This window comes from Podarcis vaucheri, assembly GCF_965113315.1.
Source record: "Podarcis vaucheri genome assembly, chromosome: 6".
NCBI lineage: Eukaryota > Metazoa > Chordata > Lepidosauria > Squamata > Lacertidae > Podarcis > Podarcis vaucheri.
In genome coordinates, this window is record NC_138764.1 from 66801113 (window position 1) to 66820319 (window position 19207).

The following is a 19207-nucleotide window of genomic DNA, read 5'->3' on the forward strand; positions in this document are numbered from 1 at the left end:
AAAGGGTCCTGGGCAAGAGCATCTCTTGGTGATATTTTAGTATACTTTGTTGTAGGCTTAGCATTTATCCTTTACTCACTTGGATGTAACACAGCAGTGTGAACTGTTTCATATAGATGAAAACTTTATGCCCCCCTCTTTGTGTGTGTGTTCTCTCCCCTTATCCTCTACTGTCTGGGGCCTCTGAGTTTGAAGCTATTGCCCTCTAATGGCTCTAGCCAGTATAAGCAGTGTATCATAATTCTCCTATATACTCACATTTATGCTACTCGCTTATTGCTTCTGTCTACTGTAATTTTTTACTAGGGTTGTTGGCCACTCAGCTTGCCTTCCTCTTCTGCTTTGCTAGATAGGATTTTGTTAAATGTGCACATGTGCTCCGCTAATAAGAGAAAATCCAATATATATATATTTTTGTCCCTGGTGGATGATTTACAGCATTGTAAGTTGGGCTCAATAATAAAGAAGCTAGGTCATATTGTCATGGGACAGGGAGGACCTGATATCTTTTTCTAGGCCAGTTTTGATTTGAGGCTTCACTTGTTCTTGTAGTAGTTGTTTTTTTAAATTGTTAATAACTTGAAGCATACAGGAATATTAAGTTAATTTCTCCATAAAGTAGTCTGTTTCTATTTTGAAGTCAATTCTATATCAGGATAACCAGCTCTATGTGTCTATTACTGATGATACCTTTGCCACTGAAGAAATTAAAGACAAAATATTTTGGCATAACATGTTCCAAATAAGATATGTAAAAATTCCAATGAGCTTTTTCTCATTGTAAATCCAATTCCTTGTTGCATGCAAATGTTTGCTTTTATCCTCCTGTACCATGAAGCCTTTTTCTTCTTTTTTTGGAGTAGAATGAAAGGATTTCTAAGGCCTTTGATTTTATTTATTTTTGTTTACATAACGCACATGGTTGGGAAATGGCGGAAAGGCTTGCCATGATTTGTATACTTGCCTCACCCTTCCAAGCTATACAAATTAGAGGCTCTTTTATTTTCTAAGTGCCCTTATTTTGGGGGGGGGGTTGTTTCCTGCCATCTACGTGTTTTTCTCTTGCAAAGCTCAATCTTTGAATACCTGAAACACTTAATTTCTGGAGGCTGTGTTGTTCTGTTTACACACTTGAAAAAAACTCTGTAGAACTTCTAAGGTCTCTCATTGGATTCACGAGTGTTTGTTTTCTGTCAAATCACACCAAACGCTGCAAATCTCCCTTTGTGGGTGGAGGAACAGCTTGGGCTAGACAGGAGCGGTTTGTCAAACCCTACCTGTCTGCTCCTCCCAGCATCCCTCCACCCCATATCGAGCTCCCCCTTCTACCTGCTGATGGAAAGCCTCAAAATGGAGCATTCTGGGGGAGGAGGAATATCTGAGCCAGCCTGGCATCCCCTAGATGCCCAACCAGCCCCACTGCCACCGCAGCACTATGGGGCCTGATTGGAGCCCATTCAAAGGTTGGTGCAGAGATTTCCATTGCTGCCCTCCTGCCCCCTTCCACATACACACGGTCCTGCATAGCCATGCTGGGGATTGCAGATTAAGGTACTATAATGAAAAGATAGCTGAAACAACAAAGAATTATCACCTTCAATATAACCACAACACTGAATAATGGCAGTAATCCCTGTTTAAGTGTTCTCTATGAGGGTGAATAAATTCCAACTCCAGGTTTAACCTAGACTTTCTTTGAGAGAGAGAGCGCGTGAGAGACTGAGTGTGTTCTGGCAGTTAAAATACAGAAAATCCAATAGCTATTAATGACTCCCTCCAGTGTGTGGATACACAAAGAAAGCATATATTGCACAGTGTCTGCCGTGTAGGAATTTTGTGATGGGAAGTATCCCTCCACCTGTAGCCTTTTCCGAAGAATGTTCATTTCGGAACTGTATCATTTTTTTGAAGCTGAACTATCATTTGAATATTCTTTTCATTGCATATTTCTCCTTTTGTTGTTCAGGATTCCAGCCAAGCGATTCCCCTGGTGGTAGAGAGCTGCATACGATTCATTAGCAGACATGGTGAGTTTGGAGATAGTCAAGCTAAAGTGTAGTTTGTTCTGCACAGTATTCAAGTAGCCTTTTGAAGCATAGTCAGGACTGTGATCTGAAAACACAGGAGGCAGCTAAAGCTGGTCTAAGTCTTGTTTAGATGAGAGACCTCCAGTCAACCCTTGTGGACATTGCCTTGAGTTTCCTCTTGGAAAGAGCAGGAAATATAACTGAAATAAAAGGCAGGACAGAATCAAAATGCATAAGTAGAGCACAGCTTGTGATTGTAGGACTGCCTTTTAGTGTGTGTGTGTGTGTGTGTGATGTTTCTTTCTTAAGTTACTAGAAAATGCCCTGGACATTTTGAATTAAAGTATAGAAATGTTTTAAATAAATTTGTAAAGTTTGCATACGGTAATTTTTCTACTCAAGCTAACTGCATTCTTATTTAATAAATTTAATCATTAACTTAATACATTTGTATTAATAAATTTACATAAGTATTTAATAAACAGGTAATAATATTTTATGGAGCCGTTCTGTTTTCTGAACTGTGACATAGGAGCCACACACATATTATATGTATAGTCCTTCTGGATTCCTGATACATGATTCTTTTTCTTCCTGTTCGCTCTCTCTTAGCATTAAGGTGTTGCATCTTTATTCCTTTCAAATCGATCTTTTCCTTCACCTTATGAGTTCTGAGATTTCAGCAGGCACGTCCTGCGTATTGCTGAACTTTTAGTCAGAGGGGAATGGCGTCCCTTGTTCTATCAGAAGGCTATTTTGTCTATTTGGGGTCATTTTGTCATAGTTCTGCCAAGTTTTCCTCCTGCCTGCAGCCCTTCATGTCACTTTTAACTCTGTTCCAGAAAGGTTTTCCCAACCCTCTGGAACAGAATTTGGGTGCACATAGGGGGAATGCCTCTCTCACATTGTGGAGATGGAAGCCTTCATTGGATCAAGAAACATGTATCAGGAGGATGCTACTCTATGTATTTATATCATTTATCTATTTATGTTCTTCCATTTGTATTATGTCTTCTTTCCACCATGAGACCCAAGATTTGTGTGGTTACTCACCCAATCACTGGCCCAGACATGCTTAGTCTCAGCAAGATTATTTGTTCAAAAATCATAATTATCACAATTTTAAAGATTTATGAAATAAACACTGTTCCACAGGAAATAAGGTATACTCTGACATAATTAATTTATCTTTGGCTATATGATATGTTAAAATAAATGGCTCTAGATCAAAGCTTTGCATGTTGCTGCTTCCTCCCCCCTCCACACCCCTATCTTCTTCTAGCGAACTCAAACATACTTTATGTGTAAGAGACATTTTGTTATCTGATAACAAATAGCAGATTTTCTCCCAAGTCATTACAGGCTGCATTTCTGAAAATGATCTATGAAAGAAGTGTTCCTTAGGGAACATAGGGTCAGATCCAGTCTTTGCTCCATGAATGGAAATCCCCCACTGCTCATCAAAGGGCCCTTCTATTCAAAGAGCAAAGATTTTGGATCCAACCCATATATGGTAGAATAACATAATGCACTACAGTCTTCAAAAATTGCTCACCATATATATGCAAACAATTTATTAATAGAAGTTTTGACACATCTTTTCAGTTACGCTGCTGGTATTTTACTTACTTATTACCTACATTTCTATACTGCTCTTTATCTGAGAACCACAGGGCAGTTTACAATATAAAAACACAAAAAATACATACCTTAGTAACAAACAGTCCCCCCCCCCGCCACCCCAACACACACAGTTTAAAAGGCTACAGATTGTTTAATTGCCCAAAGGCCTGGGAGAACAGGAATGATTTTGCCTGGCTCCTAAACGATAGTGGCAGGCGAGGTTCCCGGGGTATAGTCTAGAAGCCTTCATTTGGGAGAGGTGGTTAAATAGGATGATGTCCGGGCATATTTTTAAGAAGTTGTACCACTTCTGCGGATGGCAAGGTAAAAATATATTCCATATCCAATTGAACATCCTGATATTATCAAATTTGGGACCCGCTTCCTGTCCACATTAACAGTTAAATCTTTCAGTTCATCTGGAACTAACTTATAATTTAAAATAAACATTACATTTAACATCTGTTTCAGAATTTTAAATAAGTTTCAGATTTCTTGGCTCAGTTATTCTGGGTCCTTTTTTTTTTTTTTTTTTTTTTTTTGCAAGTTGCTCTAGTGGCCGGTCTTTTGTAACCCTGCTTCCTCTATGCAACATCAGCCAATATGATAGCAAGGTACGATGGGCTTAGATCTTTATAGTATAAAACTGTTCTTGGTTTTTATCATGGTTGTGGGTGTGTAAGTTCCATTCTGGTTGCTGTTGCCAACTCCTTCTTTCCCAATAGTCCCAGGCCATAGATTCAGACGTTCTGACTCAAGGAATGAGGCAGTTGAGCAGCTCAGCAGCTGTATCCATGACTGAGCAGCCCTTTTTAGGATCCACTCTGCTCACCCTGAAAAGGGGGAGGGGCTAGAAAAGGTGCCCTAAACATGGTCTGCCTCCCTTTTTCCCTGACTGGATTACCGTGCCCAGTGGGGTCACCACCTAGCGGTCGTAAAAGACAATTGAACTTTGGAACATGGAATATTGCCATTGTTAAATAACACAGACAGCGATCGTCTTGAACGCAGAACTGCCATCATTGCAAGAGAGCTGTGGTGTTTTAACATCAATATTGCAGCGCTTCAAGAGACTCGAAGAGCAGGTGAGGGACAACTGAAGGAAGAAAAAGGAGGCTACACATTCTTCTGGAAAGGTCTGTCTGAACAAGAACATTGAATACATGGGGTAGGCTTTGCTATCAAAAACAACCTTGTGAAGCTCCTGTCAGAAGTCCCTACCGGCATTAATGAGCGACTCTCAACCCTTCAAATAAAGCTCACCAAAAACCAACAGGCTACTATTATAAGCGCTTATGCACCAACACTGGATGCCGATGAAGACATTAAAGAAGAATGTTACTCTCATGGATACCGTCCTATCAGAGATGCCTAAGGAAGATAAAATTAGCCTCCTGGGTGATTTTAATGCAAGAGTTGGGTGAGATTACGGACTCATTGTTAAAACCTTGTTTATGGAAGACAATCATACTTGGCTACGAGTGATCACCAAAGAAGGAGGAGGAGGAGGAGGGTGTATAAATGGCCAAAGTGGCATCCACCAGATGGTGTTGGGACTAAAAGTCCTGTCAATTTGGCCCATGCTGGCTGGGGCTGATGGGAGTTGGAGTCCAGCAACATCTGGAAGACATCAAGGCATCACATTGGCTACACTGCTGTATAGTGTTGAAGGTCTTAAAGCAACAATTCTGAACAGCTTCTGGCCCATCCTTGCCCACCATGCCCGAAACTTCAACTTCATAAGCTGTTTGTAGAACATAGGTGGTTGTCTCCTGTGAAAAAGTAACATTAGGTGTGGTATTAGCTGTCACCTCCAGATTTTCCACTCAAGATTCTCCCTCATTCAGTATGGATCTGAGTATTGAAAAGGTTTAATCGGATTTATAACAGTAATAATTCTCCATTTATAGTGATGAGAATTCTCCTTTCACAAAAGCCTGTTCCCTGGATAACAATATTTGTAATTATACTATCCAACATTAAAATTAAGTACCATTTTAGTTATCCCGCCAGCTGTGTTCCAGGTGAGCCTATCTAGCTATCTTAAGCTCTTCTTCTTATTAGTTTTCTCTAGTCTCTCTTTTCTACTTCCTCAAGGGGATTTTCCCTGGAGGCTTATCTGGCCTAGGGATGGACATATGTAAGAATAGAAACATTTCTCTAGTGATTACACCTGGGCAGTAAAATTATTCCTATACAGTTATGGGATTCACTACTGATCTCCTTTGTTGTTTCCTTTTAGCATTGGTTTAAGTAATCTTTAAATAAAAACAAGATTCGTCTACACTGGAGATAATATGAATTTCCTCTGCTGCTGTTATCATCCCCTTCTTGTTTTTGGTACTAAAATATTATGACGAATCAAACAAGCATCTGCACTTGATATGTGATGAGGGATTATCCTTCCTATTAGAAAGCTTCTTACCCTAACACCTTAGGACCACCATCACTATGATTTGCTTTTTTTTTCATACTATGTAGCAACGTATTTTCTATAAACCATTTGATAGATTCCCCTAGAATTTCTGCCTTGACAATTGATCTTAATTAAATGACCTGAAGTGTGACCTTTGTCTAGAAAATCGGTCATCTTAATTGACTTGGCACTGTTGTTTCTCTATGCTTGGCCTTTTGTTTTTTAAGGCTCTGCATGGGAAGACACAGGATTCTGATTCAGCACCACATTCCTACCAAGGCTTGTGCTATGATTTACAGCTAATGGGTTGTCTGGGAAAGCTAAACCATGACCCCAGGTTCGGACAATGTGCTAAGTCAAACCTTGGCTTAGCACAACACAGCAGCAGAATTGCCAGAGAGGAGCACAGCAGTCACAATCTCCTCTCCCGGAACCTGCACATTTGCAGCTAAGCCATGGTTTGGCTTAGAGTGATGTCCGAAGCAAGCCGCTGATTCAACAAAATCTTATCTTAATTTGATTTTCTAGTCTGAGTCAACCCCATTTGAAAAACAGCCATCTAATTCATCTTGCATTTAGAAAATTTATTGATGTTACCAAAAATCCTCTTTCAATGAAGGTAGTGTTAGTATATAGCACTTATTGAACAATTGCTTAATTATTATAAATTTAGAAGACACATTACACAATCGTTAAGATGCTGGTTGTCCAGTAAATGCAGAATTAGAGCAGGGGCAGGTAACTGGTCTGCATCTCAAATGGTCTGTAAAGCCTTCTGTAAAGCCCACTAGCCTTCTGCTGATTTTCTTGGCAGCAGCAACAGCTGCACCAAAGCAGAAGAAAGTCAACCGCCCAGTTTCCTTTGTTGCGCCAATGTTCCATTGTCTTTTATAACAGTCTGGCTGTGGTGGTGTTGGCAGCAATGAAGAAAACCCAAACAAACCACCCAGTGTTCTCTCTTCTGTGATTTCTGCTGGTCTCAGGAACACTCAGTCATCATTGGAGGAGCATCGCCGGCACTGGACAAGATTGCAAGTGATCCTCCTCCCAAGCTCACCCTTTTGAAGCATCAAAGAAAAGCTGCAGTCTTTTGCCTCCAGCATCATTTGACTCCTCCAAGCAGGCAGGAGGTGGATTCCTGACAGGAAGGAAGAAGTCAATGCCAAGTTAGAGAAAGGCCCTAAGGGGGCAGAGTAGGTCTGGGGCTGGTGCTCTTTTGGGGCTTGCTTATTTAGAATCTGTTGGCAAAGCAGATTGCAGCCAAGTGATGGTGCGCAAGCAGAACACACTCGGGAAAGACATACGCATGATCACTCGCTCCCTTTCTCCCCAGGCCTAATCTTTCACAGAATCGCCTCTCATATGCTTGAAAATGAGAAAGTAAATGCCTTAGTACACTCTAAAGTACAGTGATTACTTCAAACTTCTGGGAGCGGGGAATGTCCCATGAAAGCACCACCATCTATAAGAGTCAAACATGTTATTTGTCGTCCTGGATGCTATGAAAGTAGTTCCTTGGAATTGCCTCTAATAGAGCACAATCTGTGTGCAAGTGTGCGCCATCTGTTTCTCTTTCAGGCCAAGATAAGTTTAGCAAGCCTTGATGTCATTCCTCACCCCCTTCCTTTCTCTCTCTAGAATCTTTCTCATTCCAGAATTGCTACCCTAAGAGCCCCGCTGTTCTAGGAACTGTGGACCATGGATGCTTCCTCAGTGCTGTGTGTCTTTTAGAAGACATTAAAATCATTCTTATTGGCTTCCTGAATGCCAAAGTGAATTTTAAAAAATTAGACTAATACTTTTTAACAACGTATGAATTGTGCCAACTTATTGCTGTGGATTTAATTACACCAGTGCTGGTGTGCCACTTTTAATTAATTTTAGCTGTCAAACAAGTTGGATTAATGGTCGGGTAATGATATGTCATCTCGATTTGGATTAGCGTGTTCTTATATCATCATGTTGTTGAATCTGACAGATAACTGAATCAGTGACTGAATGAAGGATTGTAAGAATGTTGTAAGTGTATCACTTGCTTATGTATTTCTGTTTTCATGGATTTCTCTTATTTTCTTTGCAGGGCTGCAGCATGAAGGGATATTCAGGGTGTCAGGATCTCAGGTTGAGGTGAATGATATAAAAAATGCATTTGAGAGAGGTAAGAGTAGTTGGTTTTTTGTATTGCACAATTCTCTGCAATGTGTCTTCAGCTTCTGGGTTATTAGTTTAAGCGAGTTGAGACTGAAGTCATAAATTAAGACTTCAAAGGTCTGCCCAATCTTAGGTAATTCCCACTTCCTCCAGTGGCTCCCACACACTGCATCTCAAATTGTTTAAGTAGACCCCCAACACGCTGAAGAGTTTGGGAGGGCACAGGTGGCTGCAGGGGGAGGCAGAAAAAGGGCACTTCACTGTCCTTAGTTACCTTAGAATCATATATACTATAACTCAAGCCCATTGTCACTGAAACAGAGTGCTGCTTTCAAGTCACTGCTCTCTTCTTTCCAAAACATGGCACCTGTATTCTCCAGTTAGCTTGAAAGGCTGGTCTTAATATCACAATATTTTACATTCAAATTATCTGCCTAGTAAAAGCAGAGCAGCATGTCCAACCCATGTCAAAGGGCCTCTGGCTAACAATGCATATGTGTGTAACTTTTATCAGTCGTGAGGTTATGGAGATTGCTGTGGATTTATCCTTTGCCTAAGAATAAGAGATGATCTATAAGGTTTTGTGGAAATCTGCTTTGTGGTGGGCAGATGTCAGATCCAAAAGGTCATACTTTGTGGAGCATTTATGGAAGGCTGCTTAGAGAAAACAGATAACTTTTAGTATCTTTGCATGCATAACATTGATTTTTTCCCATTTCATCTCTCATGGCCTCAAATCCAATGAGGTACTAAACTAATGAAGTTAACCTTAATGTATGTGAGTTTATTACTTCATCAAGAGCCCTTGGTGACAGTTAATATTGAGGATAATGCTCTAATTCATAGTTGCCTATTTATTATACTCTGTGGTGTTAAGATAATAGCTGTGCCTTGACTATTTCTCTCGTAATGGATATCTCTGTGAGAGGAAGAGAGAAGACTTGCCCCATCATCAAATCTGATTATGTCCAACAGCAAGTTCTCCTTTGGGACTTTCTCCTTTGGAGCAAATCTTTCCTTTGTCTTTTGCCAAAACCAAACCTATAAACTCCAGTAGATTACGAGTCACACCGGAGACCTGTGTGCTCATGCACTTCATTAGCTTTGCTAGTCTAGCACCACCTGCCTTTGAAGCTGAGCAGGCTGGTAATCAAGCTTTCCATCAGTTGCATGTAAGACTCTACTGGAAGCACAGCAACTCAACTCTTCTGGAAGATGGAAGGGCCTACGTGATGCAACTTAGAATCATAGCACTGTAGAGTTGGAAGGGACCCTGAGGATCATCTAGTCCAACCCCCTGCAGTGCAGGAATATGCAGCTATTGCATACAGGGATCAAACCTTGGTGTTATCTGCACCATGCTGTCTCCTGTTGCCCCATGTACATATGTTAACCTTTTGTTGACTGTCTTTGGATAGGAGTCGGGGCTGCTGAGAGGTGTTGCTTACTCAATGTACTTACATAGAATCTTTTGTTGGATACCTATTTGGGGGGGAGGAAGGGGAGGTGTGTTTGAAATCATTATAGGTTACATATTATGAGCCACTTGGGCTCCTGCCTGTTATTTCTCCTTCTGTGAGGTTCAAGCTTCTGATAGATTACTCCTTATTTTGTTTTGTTAATATGTGCCTTCTCTGTTTGTTCTCTTGTCATTCTTGTTTTGTGGTAACCAGGGGAGGATCCACTGGCTGGAGATCAAAATGACCATGATATGGACTCAATAGCAGGTGTACTAAAGCTCTACTTTCGTGGGCTAGAGCATCCCCTCTTCCCCAAGGAAATCTTTCATGACCTGATTGCCTGTGTCAGTAAGTAGCACAAGGATGAAATGAGTCAGTTGAAGATAAGGCATGCAAAGAAACACAACACAAGGAGATAGCTGCCCCTGTCGAGTGACAGAATGAGTAGCAAACCACAAAGGTGTAAAAATATTTAATATAACGTAGAAGGTAACACATATTCTAATGTGCATTGAAGCGGAAATGTTTTTCTTCAGGAGATATGTTAAAATGACAATTTTAATGCATGAAAACAATAATCAAAATGTTAATGCCATTCACCGATGCAAAATCTAACTCCAGCAAAAAATGAACGTGCTCTTCTTCAGACAGAATTCTTAATATATCTGGCACAAAGCACATAGGATAAACCATTTTCTATAATACATATAATAAAGATTCTTGCACCTTCTGACATTTTTCTCTCTGTGCCCTCCGCCCCCATAAAAGTCAGTTAATGATAACATCTGATATAGTTCAGCCTTTTTTATATATCTGTGGGAACTTGCTCATTATCCATCCTCTGTGTCTACACAATCTCCCCTCTTTACACCCCACCCCCCAGCACTTGTAAGACTTCAGCTATCTCTCTAAAACCATGCTGCTGGCTTCTCAGAACATTCCCTGATACTCAAGGATGGTATCTCAAGGAAAATGAGCAAGAAACCGGAATTGTACAAGGTTGTATTAGAACCTACTATAATTTGATGCCCCAGTTTGTTGCTGAGGTGGCAACATTAAATGCAGAACAAGAGTTAGAAAGAGGACCTCTTTCTGTTTGCTTCTCATTAGCCATGGCCTGTTGACAGTTAAGTCATCAGTATGTGTATCTGCTTATTGTATTAATTCATTTAAAATGTTTTCTATATTGCCTTTCAGCCCAGAATTCTATAGCAATTAACAGATTAGAACTAGTAATGAAACATCAGGGAAATACTATGTTAAATAGAAACTGAGCAACAAGCAGTACAGGAAGTCTCCTAGTTGACTCACCCTTAAAAAAAGAAAGAAAAGAGGGGAGGGGGGGAGAACTTGCTGTCTATACTGTTTGAAGTTACAGTAGTTGCAATGTGTCTTGGGCTGTATGTATATTTAGAAACCCAGCAGCTGTGTCTTTTTTTGGCCGGGTACCTTCCGTAACCATAAGAGTCAATTCCTTATGGTGTTTCTGTACAGAACATAGAAAATGACTTTCAACTAGTTAAGCTGTTAACATACAACTTTATGATTTCAAGGGTGCTTTTAAATGTTCTTGTGACTTCAAGTTTGCAATGAACTCCCCCTGACTCATTCAGAGAGCAAACAATGAATCCATTGTCCGAGTGTAAGAATGTCAGTGATGGAAGCAGCCTTTGAAGTAGCATGTAGGAGAGCTCCTTTTAAAAGGATCTGTGGTTTCATTCTCCCTGCAAATTAGTCTACACAGTTTTACTCCTGTTAGATGAAAAGAGCAGTCTGTTGCCAAATAATTCTGGACTTCCAGAGCCAAGGATATGTGCTGCCCACTTTTTTCCCATTAGACTGCTGCAGACAGAGCTCTTTACCTCACCCTCCAGTTATGTTAATCTATCTGTGGAATACTGTGCCAAAGGTTTTGCTTAAGACACCCACCTTACAGAGCTAACTTTAATGGGCTATTGTGTTGTGGCTTGTGCAACATACAACACTCAATTCACCCATGCTGCATGGACCTTGAAGATAAATTTCTCATCTTCTGCTTTGAAGGACCTTTTTCATAACAGATAGGAAATCATGCCTCTGTCATCTTCTGTTCAGGGCTTCATAAATGTTTTCAAGAACTGCTCAGACCCTTTCCTTCCAAGTTGCTTTTGTTGCCCTTTCCCCCCATCCCTCCCCCAATTAAGGGTCATTTCGCAAATGACACTGAAGTCACATTTCTGTTTTACTTCATCTGTCATCTTGAGGGGCTGCAGGTGGCAGTAAGTTCTCACTTCCATATGATAAAATAGACTTTGGATTGGATTTTCCCTGCACCCATATAAATATGAAACAGTACTCAAAAGTAGCAATGTAAAGTTTCCCTAGATAATGCAATGCCACTTATTGTGTGATTAAACAGCAGCTGCTGCTCTTTTTTCTCCTTCCTCCTAGCAATGGACAATCTGCAGGAGAGAGCTCTACACATCCGGAAAGTCCTTCTGACTTTGCCTAAAACCACTTTGATTGTAATGAGATACCTCTTTGCATTCCTCAATCAGTAAGTATTCCTCAAGCACAACAGATAGGTCTGTAGTGTTAGTTTGCCAAGTAAGAATCATAGAGTTGGTGGGCCTTGCTTGGTTCAAGGAGTCCAGAAGCCTCAAGAGATGACTCTCCACCCTTCGTGTGAAGACTTCCATGAGACCTGCAAGAAAGAGCCTCTCCCAGTCATTCAAATTATGCACAGAACTGAGTTCCCGATCACTTAAGTGTAAAGCATTCATTTCTTTTTAGTTGGAGCCTGTGCTTGAGCTCATCTCTGAATATCACTTGTATTTTTACTGCCAACCTGTGGGCTTTTTTTTCTTGTTCAGGTAGCATTCTGTTGGCAAAAATCTCCACAACCAATATTGCTGTTCCCTGATTCTAAGGGGAAATCTTGCTAAAAGAGCTACCTTTTAGGGACAGCCATCATTTCAGGGTACTGGAGAATTTTTGTTTGGATGAAATAAGGCCTGTCTTGAGACTTCCTGTAGTATTGCTCTGGAAAACAATGAGGTCTTGATTGCAGCCTGGAAAATTCAAAACCATATCCCCACAAAGTGTGTCATTGTCCTGCCACCCCTCCAGATACTGTTAGATAGGAAAGACCCCACTTCCTGCAGCTCAGGAACAGAACTTTCCACAGCAGTGTTAGGAAATTCTTCCATGCCTTGGGATTCCCTTCCCTCAGATGCCACTTCTAAGTCACTGAAGTGAATGGCTGCTTCCGCCCTTAATAGTGTCTCATTATTCAAAGAACTGGACTGGAAAACTGTGTTTGTTTCAAGAAGAATTGTCCAGGCATCAAATAACCCTGTTTTGTGCTTAACCATTAACTTGGTGCCCTGAAATGCCCAAATTGATGCAATTTGCTTTTAAGATTTAATCACACAAACCTGACCGTTTAGAAAACTGCATTACCACAGAGGACACTCACTCTTCCCACTGTGCATTTTAATTTGGCCAAAAGATAGCTTTGGAGGGGGTCTAAACAGGGGACAATACCAACATTGGAGGGAAGGAGTTTGGTTTTGAGAATCCCGTGTATGAACATGAGGGGCTAAAAAAGCAGGTGCCAGCCACTGGATGTTGCTAGCTAGCAGAGTTCATATTTTGTTCCTATAGCAGAGTTCATATTTAGCTTGCCCTAAATATGATGCGGGATGCGGGTGGCGCTGTGATGTAAACCACTGAGCCTTGGGCTTGCTGATCGGAAGGTCGGTGGTTTGAATCCCCACGACAGGGTGAGCTCCCGTTGTTCGGTCCCAGTTCCTGCCCATCTAGCAGTTCGAAAGTACATCAAAAAGTGCAAGTAGATAAATAGGTACTGCCCCAGTGGGAAGGTAAACGGTGTTTCCGTGAGCTGCTCTGGTTTCGCCAGAAGCGGTTTAGTCATGCTAGCCACATGACCCGGAAAAACTGTCTGCGGACAAACACCGACTCCCTCGGCCTATAGAGCAAGAGGAGCACCGCAACCCCAGAGTCATCTGTGACTGGACTTAACTGTCAGGGGTCCTTTACATTTTTTATCAGTAAGATATGTTGGAAGGAGTGAAGTATGTGATAACATATCTGGTTAAAAATCAAGCTTTATTCTATAACTCTTTCCCCCACTTAAAACCTTATTTCCAGAAACTTAATTAAATGCTTGCAAAGGAAACTGAGACTCCAGGCTCCTTTGGGCATTTGCTTGAACATGTGACAGTTAAAATTGTGTAGAGGATGTAGTCATGCCTGCAAGCCCCACCCTGTGTCCCAGCCCTGCATGTGGATTCCTTTCCGACCTTTGTACATTCAGCACAGGTGTCCATGTGGGATTTGGCTGATCATGCTTAGAAGCCTCTGCCCAGTGAAGAGAGTAATAAGGCAGGGTTCCTTATTGTGACAAGGTTCCTATACATGTTCAGCCAAACACACAAAGGTCTTGGAGAAGCCCAAGCTCTTGGGGATCTTAGTTTGCATATGTGACCCGCACCATTCTACACATTTTTTTTAAGCCTCACATGTTCAGATGAATGCTTGTAAAAGAGTTTTGATGGGCCTTGGTGGAAAGAGAACTGCATACAGCTTTCATTGGACAAGGATAGTCTGGCTACAGTGATCAATGCATTGGCAAGACTTGATTATTGTTATGTGCTCTACGTGAGGTTACTCTTGGGCCTAGTCCAGAGGCTCTAGCTGGTGAAAAATGCTGCAGCTAAATTGTCAATGGGGACAAACTATCACAAGCACATAATTTCAGTGCTCAGAAGTCTGCATTGGTTGCTCATACACTACCAGGCCAAAGTTCTTTTATTAATTTACAAGGCCTTTAACAATCGGAGCCCAGGGTACCTCAAGAATTGCCTAATTTCTTTTGTCCCTGCCTGATCATTGTGGAGTCATGGCTCAGATGCCCAGCTCATATCTACCAGAAGCTATATTGTTAAGTATTGTAGGGCCAGTTTCATGGAACTCCCTTGCAGATGAGGTTAGGGAGGCCCTGTCTATTTTGTTGTTCCAGCAGTCATTTAAATTGAAGTTTAATCTTAACTGGTTTTTATTTTCTGTGTTGTTGCATTCTTTGCAAACGACTCTTGTAGCTAAGCGGCATATAAATTGCTTAAATGACGTAAGTGTGGGGCAGAGGGGCCTTTTCTTTTGCCTTTTGGAGGGTTACAGGGGTTAAACAGCAGCACTTGAATCGCATGCTCTTGGCAGTGGCAAACATAATACCCCAGGCAGCCACAGTAAGGTGGGGTTCGTGAGATCCCCCAACCTTTCAAAGCAAAGTTGTCCCTCTGAGCCTTGTTTAACTTCAAACATTTTCACTGCGTTACACTGACAGATGCTCAAAATACCCATGACTGACATTCCATTTTGAATGTTGGCATGGCATTTTAGCATTCTCAGCAGTTCTTGGGCAGCTGAAAGAGAGATAAATGTTGGCTGTGAGGAAGGGTGCAAATGGAAAAAGCCAGAGGGGTGTGCTGGTTGCCAGGTTCTTTGCAGCCTTGTGCTGTGAACCATGCGGCACCGTGGCTCAGTCACACTTTCATCTGTTTCTTGGCTGGATAGGAGGTGTTGCTTCTGCAGCTGCTATCCAGGCAGGGTGCACTGAATGACATGCCAAGAAATAAATCCCTGGCAACAGCATTCAATCGGCACGGAGAATAAGCCTCCTTAAAAGGGAGCTAGATGATGATGACTCTTCCCAACACATGCACACACGCTTTTAACAAATGCCCTACGTGTTAATTGAAGGGATGTTCAGAAAATGGAAAAGAGGCTGGCTGCTTAATAAAGAAATCAATGCGCTAGTCAGCAGGGAAGTGCTCTGAATATGCATTCAGTGCAAATGATCAGAGAAGCACAATCTATGCAAACAAAACTGAATTTGATCCAAGGCGGTACAGCCAGAAAAACTCGCCATTCTTTTGGTAAATACCATTACTGTTGAGGGTGGTGGTCATTTTTTCCTAAGTAGCCTCAAGACATTCTTGTCACATGAGATCAAGTTTTTAAAATCCGAGCAAACAGAGCCAATCTCCCTTCATTTTAGCAATTTGCTCTGTACTGTAGGTATCATTGCTCCTAATTCACCCTCTTCCTCTCATTCCTTCCCTGTCTTCTGCAGTTTATCTCAGTTCAGTGAAGACAACATGATGGACCCCTACAATTTAGCCATCTGCTTCGGGCCCACGCTGATGTCAGTGCCTGAAGGCCACGATCAGGTCTCCTGCCAAGCCCATGTCAATGAGCTCATCAAAACTATAATCATACAACACGAGAATGTCTTCCCAGGACCAAGAGAGCTGGAGGGCCCTATATACACCAGGGGTGGAAGCACTGAGGATTACTGGTACGGTAGGAGATAATGGGTAACAAGTGAAGGGGGTATATAGCGCTAGATTGTAGTCTGACTAGTAAATTGCATATTTCGACAATGCTATCATCTTCCCGTTTCAAATGCTGGCCCCAGAATTTATCCCAGTTGTGAGTCACATAACTGAGCAGAGGCAAAATTGGTGAGGTTCACAGTCCTGAGCGCAACATATTTTCCCCACCCTAAACCTGCAGGCCTCAAAGATTCAGAAAGCATGTTGCATGACTGCACTTCATTATACCAAAGATAATGCCCATGAAACTGTCCATACGGGTGTTATGGTAATTACCGTAATCTGCTGGCGAAAGCTGCAGAGCAGACACATAGCCTGAATTCATCGCTGACATTCTTCTCATTTCTCCACATGTCTTGAGCGACTTTACTTCAGAGACAAGGTCAGTAGCAGCTGAACTTAGAAAGCTGCAGCATGGGTTAATTTCAGGGCAGCAGCAACAAGTGGGGGAAACTTGAAGCCTTCCTTTCTCTCCTGCCCAGTGCACAGGGGGCCTGGCTGCGCATTTAGTCTGAAACCGACATCTGCAAACAATTCAGCCAGAGCAGCTCCTGTCATGAGATTGGTGGCGGGGAGGGGGGGGAGTTGTAGTGGTGGAGGAGCTTGCCCCACTATTTTACCTGAAAAGAAGAATGTGAAAATAACCCGCTTGGTTGCATCTTCATCAGAACAACCCCTTTCCTCTCAGCTACGATGCACAGTGCAGACACTGAACCCCAGGCTGCAAGGCCACACAGCACATTCTCGTACTGTATTCATATTTCCAAAAAGCGGAGCCTTTCTTTGCTTTTGTTTGCTACTGATCTTAGTTTTATTTTGTTTAGTTAAGCCCCTTTTGCTGTTTAATCTTGGTCGCAAAATGACCACAATACTATATGAAAATAAGTGCCTCCATTAGCACCTTTACTTAGAGTTTTCAAGATACCACACAGTGGTATTTGCAGCTGGGAAAGGGGTATAGAAACTAGTTTACTGGTATTTCAGCAGCTGGTGTATAAAAGAGCGTCACAAATTATGGAAAATGTTTGAAGAAATCAAACTTGCCGACTTTGGACAATGGGCTCTGAAGTGCCCAGCAGACCTTGGTGATGATAAAAAAATTACTTGTGTTAAAAGACTTTGAGAAATTATACAACCTACAGTCATGGACAGTTGAAGATCCTTCTTGTACTGGAATGAAAGAATTTGCCAAGAAATCCTAAATGTTGTATCATGAATGTTGTAACCTTCTTTCTGGACAGATATTATCTGTATCAATATTTCTATTTTATTTTTATGAAAATAAAAATTGTTATATAAAATAAATAATGATGGAAATATAATATGATAACAGTATAATATACCTAACATTATGCACTTTGTATGGCTTGCAAACAAACTCCGTATGAAAGGCTGCTTCAGAAGCCATCTGGTTCCATTATTCTCCATGGATTAGGCCAGGTTTATGCCTTTCACTTAAGATTTTCACATTTCAGTCCTAAAGCAATTTGCAGTGGCTATGTCTCATTGCACCCTCTCTCCCCCACCTTGTCACAATATGATTGCTGTCCCAAACCCATAAACAGTACAAGGTGGGACGTGGGGCAATGAACAATATTTTAAGGAGAGTTTTAAACTTCCTGGATCAGAGAAGATAACAGATTCAAATAATGCAGGGAGATCTCAATTTGAGTGTTTTCATCTTGTGGTAAAGAGAGTAAGGGACAGAGTATACAAGCCTGAGGTTTCCTTCTAATCTTTCTGTGCTCTCTCTCTTTCTGTGTGTGTGTGTGTGTGTGTGTGTGTGTGTGTGTGTGTGTTTGTGTGTGTGTGTGTGAAAAATGGTGGCAGAGCAAAGTATTGCCCAAAGAGGACCTCAGATGTGTAGCCTGCTGAACTAAAAAAAATAGTGACCTTGCTATCTTGCCCACTTTTCTTTTTTCTTTTTCTTTTTAAAAGATTTGTAGTAGTTTTCAAAAATATAAGCATGACATCAACAGAACAATTGGTTTTTCCACATTCCCACCCTCCTCCCCCCTTAACAGAAGACTAATGCATCGTCAGTGGGCGCCAATCATCAGGATGTTTATTTGAGTGTTTTAGAAAAATGCATTATTCAGGACATATACCCTCTTAGTATCTCAGATAAAGCAATTGTTCATACATTCTGTTTCCATTGTGTAACATGTATCTTGCTCAGTTTTCATTGAACATGTGTCTTTGGTTGCTGGGCAGATGCTCCTCATCCTTCTCAGTATGAATGTGAAGAGTACCTTATACATTGCAGGTGTTCTGGGGTTTTCTTTCTTTCTTTTTTTGTTACTACATCTATTTGTCTCAAATCTATTTGTCTTAAATGGACTTTGAGTGCCCATTTAATTTTCTACCATGAACTTAATTTCCATTCACTTCAGATGTCCATGTGCACCACAACCCTTGTGCATGGTTCAACATTTTGGGGACAAACTGTAGTGAGAAGTTTTGATTTTGTGAAACATTGGGAAACAAATTGGCCTGCACACACCACAAGACCATTTATCCAACACAAGGTGATAGGAATCATTGTGTTTCTAGAAAAAGGACTAGATCATGTGAGTTCACCAGACATTTCTTCCCTTGAAGGCAAAGGAGTTCAGTTCATCATCTTATGCACAGAGTAATTAAGCTAGGAGAAATACGACCTTTGCTTCATAAGTATCATAGGATTAAGTCGTAGTGTGTGGAGGGCTCTGAACCTCAGATGTTTCTACCATACATGGCATAGGGGTCCCCTAGTTCTCTCAACACATTGTAACAGTATTTCTTGTCTTAAATTCTTCTAGTGTTCTGCCTCATTGCAGTACAGTACATAAATGGCCACATAAGAGTTAGAAAAACAGTATCTCTTTCAACCAAGGAAATTAATTCTGAATGAGGATTGAGCTTGTGGGTGGGGGCAGGAATGCCATGGGATCATATCTTTGCATTGTACATCAGTACATTTTTATAATAAGCTTCATTATCTCAAAATCTGAAATGTTCACCATTGCCTTTAAATGTCTTACTTAACATGCTTTGATAAATATAGGAGGACTGCCTGTCATCTCCTAAGATGCAGATTCTGGGTGCACTCAAAAGCTGGGGTTTCATATAGATTAACTGTAATGAGATGTT

The 19207-nt window shown here is 41.2% G+C and overlaps 1 protein-coding gene and 1 long non-coding RNA gene across 9 annotated transcripts in view; one reads left to right on the forward strand and one right to left on the reverse strand.

Moving 5' to 3' along the window:
* The window catches only part of SRGAP2 (SLIT-ROBO Rho GTPase activating protein 2), a gene marked incomplete at its 3' end in the record, with an annotated part of 205565 nt that overhangs the window by 165969 nt on the left and 20389 nt on the right, over window positions 1-19207 (forward strand). For all 8 annotated transcript variants that reach the window (XM_082228287.1, XM_082228290.1, XM_082228289.1 and 5 more), the window contains 5 exons: window positions 1967-2027; window positions 8147-8224; window positions 9891-10025; window positions 12108-12213; window positions 15814-16038. In XM_082228287.1, coding sequence (XP_082084413.1) covers window positions 1967-2027; window positions 8147-8224; window positions 9891-10025; window positions 12108-12213; window positions 15814-16038 — 605 coding nt within the window. The remainder of the gene's footprint in view (window positions 1-1966; window positions 2028-8146; window positions 8225-9890; window positions 10026-12107; window positions 12214-15813; window positions 16039-19207) is intronic.
* The window catches only part of LOC309535379, an 86999-nt gene that overhangs the window by 55891 nt on the left and 11901 nt on the right, over window positions 1-19207 (reverse strand). The gene's annotated exons all lie outside the window — the stretch shown is intronic.